At 37.2% G+C, this 9,462-nt stretch overlaps 1 protein-coding gene across 1 annotated transcript; it reads left to right on the top strand.

The window, feature by feature from the left end:
- Positions 1-7,351: 7,351 nt before the first annotated feature.
- Positions 7,352-9,279, top strand: LOC143614283 (uncharacterized). The gene is made up of 2 exons (XM_077087770.1): positions 7,352-8,187; positions 9,114-9,279. The coding sequence occupies exons 1-2, from the start codon at positions 7,352-7,354 to the stop codon at positions 9,277-9,279; spliced, it is 1,002 nt and encodes a 333-aa protein (XP_076943885.1).
- The last annotated feature ends 183 nt before the right edge of the window (positions 9,280-9,462 follow it).

The following is a 9,462-nucleotide window of genomic DNA, read 5'->3' as shown; positions in this document are numbered from 1 at the left end:
GACCATACAACTGAGACGGAATAATTTTTCTAGGAGACTGTAGCATGTTGGACATCTTCTCAACATAACACAAACTAATCTTGTTAGTTTCAATTCCTTTCAGTTTATAAGGAACACCCTACACTTGAAACTCCATAGTCATTTTACCAAAATTCCATGCAATATCCCCCAAAGGTGTTAAACCACTGGATTCCTAATACCATATCATAACTTTCCGAAGGAATCACTAAAACATCTGCACTAAACCATGTACCCTGCATCATCCATTTAAAATCCTTACACATATTCTGACAAGTTAACTGGTTGCCATTAGCTACAGTTACTTTCATGGACTTGACTTCTTGAGTGGTAATTCTGAGTTTGGTAGCTAAGTTTTGATCAATGAAGTTGTGAGTTGATCCTGAATCAACCAAGATGTGTAAAGTTCTTGTTTCCATAGAGCCAATAATTTTCATAGTAGAATAAGAGGTAATTCCAGTCAAAGCATGAATGGAAATACTAGGTTCTTCTACTTCTTGCACCTCTTCTTGGACAAAAGTTTCATCTGAATCATCATCAGCTAGCTCTATGACAAACAGTTGTCTGTTTGGGCATTTATGACCAGGAGAAAACTTCTCAGAACACCAGAAGCATTCTCCTTTGGCTCTCTTAACTTCTAACTCTTTGGTGGTTAATCTCCTAGAAGTCAAAGGTTTTTGGGTAGGAGTGGGTAACAAAGGAAGTTTAGTTGCATTAGTGGGGCCTGCAATCTTGGGGTTATAGGTATTGATAGGAGTAGGATTGAAATAGTTGGAAGTAGTTTTCTTGGTAGTGAACAGAGTATGGTGAGCAATATCTTGCTGTTTAGCAATTGCATATGTTTCTCTTAAAGTCCTAGGCCTAAATATCTTAACCATACACTTTAACTCCGGTTTCAGACCTCCCACAAACAAGCTCACAGCATATTCTTCACATATTACAACTTTATTCAATAAAGCATCAAAAGCTAAACAGTATTCTTTGAGTGATCCAGTCTGATACAGTACCTTGAGTTCTTCCATGGCATCCTCAAGGAGAGATTTAGAAAACCTTGTAGTTATTGCACCCACATATGATTCCCAAGGTAGGGTATCAACTGTCCTACCACAAGATCTCATATACGCTTGGTGCCATTGAAAAGCAGGACCTTCCAAATTGACTACTGCAATCCTTAGCTTCGATGAATCCGGCGTGCGATCCATTTCAAAGAAATGATCACATTTGTATAACCAACCCTCAACATCTTCACCATTAAACTTAGGGAAATCAATACGACCATAACGGCTTAATCGTTGATCACCCCATATTGAGATCCTGGATGATGATGATGCAGCACCACTGGTAGTAGGATGTTGATTATGTTGATTACGGAGCTGTTCTTGAATTGGGGCAAGCATACGCTCCATCATCTTTTCCATATTCGACTGTAAATCAGCCATTGCTGCTTGTGAATTTGTCTCCATACGCAAGATCATGCGTTCGTGTTCTTTCAAAGTCTTATCGACCTCTTGTTGACGAGTGTTAACGTTGGCAGCCATTGCTGACGTGAATTAGGTCTGAACGAAATTAGGGTTTAGAATTGACGAAATTTAGGGAAGAATTGATCGAACTAATGATCAATTGGGACTGAACGAATTGAATTTGTTGAATGAATTGAAGGAAATTGATCGAATCAAAGATCAATTTCAAGAAATGAAACGAATTGGAAAGTAATCAGAAGTGAGTAGCAATGATGGAAGAATTAGGTCACTGGAATTATGTAATCGGAATTAGGTCACCGGAGCTCCGACGGATTGGTGCTCTGATACCACTTGATAGCAAAAAGATAGAATAGAGAAAACAGAGAAGAAGTATTCCAACTAATCGCTGCGTTTATTATCGTTACTCACAGTTAAGCACAACAAATTCTTAACTAACAGTTCGTTAGCTAGATTACAAGTGCATCCCTAACAATTACAAGTATTGCAAACTGGTCCCTCTATTACTATTTGTTTACACTTAAACCCTTATACTTTCCTATACGTAACAGGATTTTGTCAAGAACAAGGGAGTGATATCCTTGTTTACGAGTTCATTCACAACGGAAATCTCAAGGAACTATGGTAGCCTTTTGATAGTATTATCTATATAAAGTTGAATTATTGTTCTATATCTTTTAATTAGAAAAGGGTGGTATTACCACTGCACAAAGCATACGTAATTCACTCATTATCAATTAGAATGCAACTTACAATATGTATGAAAAGATGAATGTAAAGCAGGCTTACTATTTATCTATGAAGTTTTACAGGTTTGTCACATTGGTTACTAAAGAAGCTATACTGATACCTATTATTCAACTGTCAGATTATTATATAGAACGATGAAAATAGAAAAACAAATGATTTTTCAACCACCTAACGACTCTTAGAAGTGCATCTTTTGGGTTATACAAAAACCAATTGTTCAACCTATTTCTTCCGTTGACACGTCCGTCGGGAGCCGGAGAACATAACGCCTGACAGTAGCAATGTGTACATACAAACATATGAAAAGAAAAATATAGGAAAATTGGAAATAAATAATCCAACCTTTTGTGTATTGGCCGATTATAATCCCACCTTTAAAAATCACTAGCAATGGTCCCACCTTTTAACTATTTTTGTCTCACTAGTCCTCCGTTAAAAAATACTTAACGTCGTTATATTTTTTCCCTAGTTTCAAACCGATGTTTTAGGGCTTTTGGTCGGAAGAACGATATGAGTCGACTGATGTAAAACTTATTTCGAAACGGTGATTCAAATGGCTTGATTTTTGTTAATTGGAAATTCAAGCACCCGAATTGAAACATTGTTTCATCGTTTGGATCGCCATTTCGAGATAAGTTTTACATCGGCCGACTCGTATCGTTCTTCCGATCAAAAGCCCTAAAACATCGGCTTGAAACTAGGGAAAAAACATAACGACGTTAAGTATTTTTTAATGGAGGACCAGTGAGAAAAAAATAGTTAAAAGGTGGGACCATTGCTAGTGATTTTTAAAGGTGAGATTATTATCGGCCAATACACAAAAGGTAAGATTATTTATTTCCAATTTCCCAAAAATATATGATGAACACTTACCTCAATTGTAGAGACTAAGAGGCGATGAGGAATTGTGAGGGCAAACATCGGCCATACTTATACCATAGAAGAAAAACTGCCGAACCCTTTTGATTGCACAATGATTAATGGGTTTTGATGATGTATTGCAATTGAAGGGAATGAATGGGACTGGAGAGACATATTAATTGAAACAGATGGATTGAAAATGAATCATTGAATACCGAAATCAATATGGAATTCAATAGGGCATTCTCATCCAACCCCTCATATTATGTTTTTTTTGAACAACTAATTTGGATCACTCACTGACCACTGGAGTGTCATCGTGCCACCAGTGGTACCACGCAATCATATCCACCACAAAGCCACCAATTCAGGAGGAAACTCAATATTTGAGAAAAAACCCCTCTTATGAGATTCGAACCTATGACCATATGGTCACTATGTCTTGTCCCACCACCAAGATACCATCTGAACCGACTGTTAACACCCTGAGCTGGGAGCCCATAATTCCTTCATCTGGCCATCGGTTCCTCAAAACCTCCCCGGTTAACCTGAATCGGCTGTCTCTGTTCCTCCCGATATCTTCCTATACCACCTCGATCAAGATTCCTGTTCCTCCACCTGTTACCTCTCACCCTAACCGGTTCCTCAACCTCATCGTGAGGGGTGTTTTTATAATTTAGAGAGTGATTTAGGGTGTTGTGAGTGAAAAGTTTTTATATTTTAGAAAAAGTAGTGATTTTTCTGTATATTTGAAAAGTTACTGTTCATCCCCTATAATTTTTTAATATATTTTGAAAGTGGTTATGGGTGAAGGAAAGAGAAAAGGTAATGATAAAAAGGTATAAAAAGTATTATCTAATTGAAATGGAGAGAGAAAATAAAGTGAGTTTTAATGTAATTTTTAGTTTGGAGATAGGAAATGGGATGAGAATGTTGTAACTCTTCAATTGTGTTTGAACGGCTGCATTGTATATGAATCATCAGCACAATTGATGTTTTGAATAATAACAAAATCAACCCAAAACCTTTCACTTGTCTACGAATTCAATATAATATATTCATATTCCAATTTTGCCCTTAAATCCTTGCATTAGAAATTTGCACCGAACGCTTGAAGAACGAATCGAGGGGTTGGCAAATTACTTTTTCTGCCCAATTGTCAATTGTCAGTTTTATTTCTAACCTCTAATTATGAAATGACCATGATGCCCATCAATCTTTCTTAATAATATAATATAGATACTTTCATACAACTTATTTGATTTTTGTTAACCCATTCATTTGTAATCTCAAAGCATCATGTATTTATATCTTGAGGCTCGTAAACTCAAAGTTATATCATTTGCATCCTTTGAGTCTTGTATTTATTTGAGTCTTTTTATTTATTTGAGATTCTTAACCTCACATACATCAACCTTTTTATTCTTTAAGATTAATAACACCAACTTGGTGTTTTCTAATGCATTTTTTTAACTCTATTTTATTCCACAATTCAATCACGCTATCACATATTATGCACAAATCATATTTACAAATAATCATTTTTATTGAAAACAAGTCATAGTTATGGATTATTGATCATATACTTTTGATAGATAAGGGAGTTACAATACTTACATTTATCTTGGGAAGTCCGTAGTTCTCTAGCATCAATCGTTTGACTTTCTATACGCTTAAACCCTTTAGTTATGTCAAAAATATAATGTGTTTTGGACTTTGGTTGTGTCAATTCTAAGTCATTTAAACGTCTATATTTTGTCTTTCTTGTTTTTGGGTTTTATCATGGGCTTGGAGTTTGAACTTTTGGATAGAGGTGCACAAAAAACCCGAACTCGAAACCGGACCCGAAAAAAATACCCGGAACCGGTTTTTTTTTATACCTAGGTTTTTAATACCCGAACCCGTACCCAACCCTATCCGTAGGGTACGGATAGGGTATGCATTTTAGTACCAAAACCCGTACCCGGAACCGTACCCGATTTATGCCCGGTAATACCCAAAAACCGGAACCAGTTCTATACCCGGAACCGGGTTTTTCCAATACCCGAAACTGGGTTTTTCAAATACCCGATCTATACCCGAAATTACCTGAAAAATACCCAAAAATACCCCTAAAAATTGTAACCTCTTAAAAAAAGCCAATCTATACCTGAAAAAAACCCGAAAAAGTCCCAAAAAACACCCAAAAATAGGGTTTTTTCAATACCCGAAAATAGGGTATTCAAATGCCCGATTTTAGAATACCCGGTTCGATACCCGACCCGAACCCGATGCCCAGGGTATGGTTTTAAGAGAGAATACCCGGACCCGAACCGGGTATTGCCAATACCCGATTTTCCAATACCTGGTCATACCCGAACCCGGGTATTTAAAAAACCCGATTTGTGCACCTCTACTCTTGGAGGCTATTTGGGTATGTTGGGCTCATGGTCTTTAAAGGCCCGTATGGAAGCAACCAGGCAACTAGCTGCATATTTTTTTATCGAAGATAGACAAGATTTAGAAGCATATTATCCAAAATATCCAAAAGTATTTGACCGTTGTTTTTGCTTATTTCATTTTCTCTCATACCCAAATAAGGGCTTCTTTTTAATCTACTAGTTGTTAGAGATATTTAGTTGTATTGTTTTTGGTTTGTTCTTCTCGGATTCGAGTTGTTTCAGAGATCTTTGGGTTGTAGCGAGTTTGAGGTTAATAAAAAGCGATAGAACTTGTTTTTCGACAAGCTAACATCTCATTCAATATATTTAGCAAATTGTACAATCATTTAACAAAGTTCCATGGTGTGAGCATTCCATTATATGACCGTTTAACAAGGTATACACCATGTTTAACAAGTATACGACCCATTTAACATTTTTTTAGTGGCACCCATTTAACATCTACATAACTCGTTCAAAACTCTTGTATGGTTGTTTACACAATATAGATGCCCATAGTGATGCCTACAAACGTAGATTTTTGACAAATTTGCACGTTTTTACCTCAATTCCATGAAAGACTCGATTTTGGTGTGTTGATAGCCACTAAAACTTGTATCTATTAACAAACTACACCACAATTCTTCCAATTTTGAGCATAAACACTATATCTTACTAACGTCATCATAATCTTTGAGATTAGATAAAAATTAAAAATAAAGAATACTCAAACTAAAGCTTGATGATAAAAAGAGGACTGATATTACAATGTATTGGCTCCCTCCTATTCATATCACATAATTCGCATTTGGTTCATCAAATTTTCTCTCAAAAAGTGATTCATATTTATTAGAGGACTTGTGCATACATTACATTCTTTAGTGATGAATCACCAACAGCTCGCTAGGTCACAAATACATGTCTAGCATTCAAATGACTCGTCAAATTAATTTTGTGTGACAAATAAGATATATGCGCATTAACTTGTCTCCTTTAGTCCCCCTACATTATTATGAGGCAACAATAACCCCCCGAGTTAGTTAATTAATCCCCGAACATATTACGCATACTTTCATTAATTTCTTCTATAATTCTCTGTCACCTCTTTAATTATCAACTAATACACCGAGGCTCGAACACAAATGAAATCAGTTTATTTTAAGCACACATGTAAACCAATACACTACCACAAAACGTTAGTTGTAAAACACAACTATATAAGAGTCTTTTGCCCTCAATATTTTGTAACCATTGTTATTAATTAAACAAAACAATATCAATTCCGTACTTTAGTCAAAACCATTTTATTATTAACAATCTTAAACAAAAACAAGTAGTTGGATACAAAAAGAAAGAGTAAAAGAAGTTGCCGATAACACAGGAGAACCATTCCACCATTCATTTTAGCCACACACGTCACAAAACAATCAATCAATCAATCATGCCCAGTAAAATCCCACCGACAGCAAAGCTATAAGTAGGGTCTGGGGAGGGTGGGATGTAGGCACACCATACCTCCATCCAAAAGAATGAAAAGGTGGCTTCCAGAGAGACCCTCGGCTCTATGTACATGTGTCACACGTCACAAAACAAAACCAAAAAATAAAAACAAAACCCACCACACGTGTCAGAAAACCGTTATTCCCACGTGGTACGAGAAAACCGTTACCTAGTACCCCCACCTCGTTGTCTTCAAAAATAATAACCAACCTACTACTACGTACGCCATCCCCGAAAGCTGCCGTCATTGTCTCCTTGCCCGGAAACCTCCAATCCCTCAGGAGCCGCACTCGCATTCATTCATTCATTCATTTATACCCAATTATGTCTAACCACCACAATAATAATAATAATAATAATAATAATAATAATAATAATAATAATAATATTAATCATAATCGACCCATCAACCACCACCACCGTCACCGGCTGCTACCACCATCATCCACCACCACCACCACCCGATCCAACTCCACCACGCAAGCCTGCGCCGCGTGCCGCTACCAACGTCGAAAATGCGCGCCGGATTGCATTCTCGCGCCTTATTTCCCACACGACCGCCAACGCCAGTTTCAAAACGCGCATAAACTGTTTGGAGTCAGCAACATTACCAAAATTATTCGTGATCTCGATAAGCCGCAAAAGGACGAAGCAATGCGGACGATTATTTACCAGTCGGACGTCCGGGCTCACGACCCGGTCGGTGGATGTTACCGGATCATAAGAGAACTCCAGCGCCAGATTGAATTCTCGCGCGCGGAGCTTGAGATCGTCTTGCACCAGCTCGCGTTTTGTCGAGCACACGCCCAAAACGTTAATAATAATAATCATGATAATAATCATCAGAATGATCAGTTATTAATTGAGGGTGTTGATTTTGACCTTGATTTAGGTCAAATGGGACAACAAAAAGATCATGAATATCATGATGGAGAGTATATTTTGGTGGAACAGAATTTGAACGAGCAGGATGAGGTGCGGGTTCAGGAGATGAATTCATGGGCTAATATGAGTAATTCGCCCGCATCTTCTGCCGTTTGCTTGGAGGTGAAGCCGCCAGTGGATGAATGTGAGCAGTTTAAAGGGCTTTTGATTAATGAGATTCCTGCTGGAGAAAGACATGAGTTTAAGTTTGAATTCGATGAAATAAATGAAGCCAGGTGTGTTTTTGCCTTCGTTGCCCTCAATAAATAGTTATCGATCAAAATTTTGGTTTATTTATTCTCCCCTTACATGTATATGCTTGCATGAATATAGAACCACCTAAAGGTGGCTAATAATAAATGGTTAAAATACATTTTTTACCACTTAGGTTGTTCACTATGGAGGTTTTGAAGCCCCTTCACGTCATCACCACATAGGAAACCAGGTTTTGAATCTCTTCTTCATAACGTCCCATGTGGTTTAAAGCCTCTTTTAACATCCCATTATATATATGTGTGTGTGTGTGTGTATGAGTGGGAGAGAGAGGGCCCACAATCCCCCCCCCCCCACACTATGGGCCGGTCTTGGTGAGGGCGCCCCCCTCCCCTTTTTGAGCGCCCCTTGGCTGTGTGGATGCCCGAAGGCGCCCCTTGGCCGCCCACCCAACACGCCCGTAGCGAAGGGTCTTAGGTTGTTTGGCAATTAAGTGTTGATTCAGTATAGAGGTTTGATTAATCATGAAGAGGCTCCATGTGCCATTATAAAGTGCAACCAAACACACTCCGACATTCAGAGGTAGACTAATCATTAAAAACTTTAAGAGGCTACCAAACAACCCCTTAGTCTAGTTATTTGATCTCTTATCTTTTAGTAGATACCGTTGCATGAATGACAAAAGAACAGATCATGCAATATTGCTATGCACATAATTATTTCAGCGTTAAATATATGATTATACAAGTGTCATCTCACTTTTAACTTGGTTCTGGATAGGAAGTCCATATATATATAACAAACAAACGTACACAATAATATCCCACGCGTAGAGTAGAGCTTGGGGAAACACCTACTTATTATTATTATTATTATTATTATTATTATTATTATTATTTCAAATGATCATTTTTCAAACTTTTGATCTCATTTGATTTTTTGCATGCAGTGAAGAAACACTATTTAATGATGGAAATCACAAAGCCTTGACAAAAGAAGAGAATGCTACATTCTTCACAAAAGAAGATAATGGACCTTACCAACAACAAAATGAAGACAATGATCTCAAGAGTGCTGCTACTTTATTCACCCTCACAAATTGTAGCAGCTACTAATATATATAGTAGTTTTAGTAACCAACAAGAATTCATAGTTTTCTTGACTATGTTCTTGCTTCATGTCATTAGCATATATAGATACAAAAACACACACACACATATATATATATATATGCACAAAATAAAAAAAAAGAGATACATGTAAGAATGGGAAGTGGGTCTGGCTCCTTTTCTTATGTT

Source organism: Bidens hawaiensis, unplaced genomic scaffold, assembly GCF_021521415.1.
Source record: "Bidens hawaiensis isolate Kalapana, Puna unplaced genomic scaffold, B.hawaiensis_p1.1 tig00039543_1, whole genome shotgun sequence".
NCBI lineage: Eukaryota > Viridiplantae > Streptophyta > Magnoliopsida > Asterales > Asteraceae > Bidens > Bidens hawaiensis.
The sequence above is the reverse complement of the archived record's forward strand: the minus strand, read 5'-3'. Positions and strand labels throughout refer to the sequence as shown.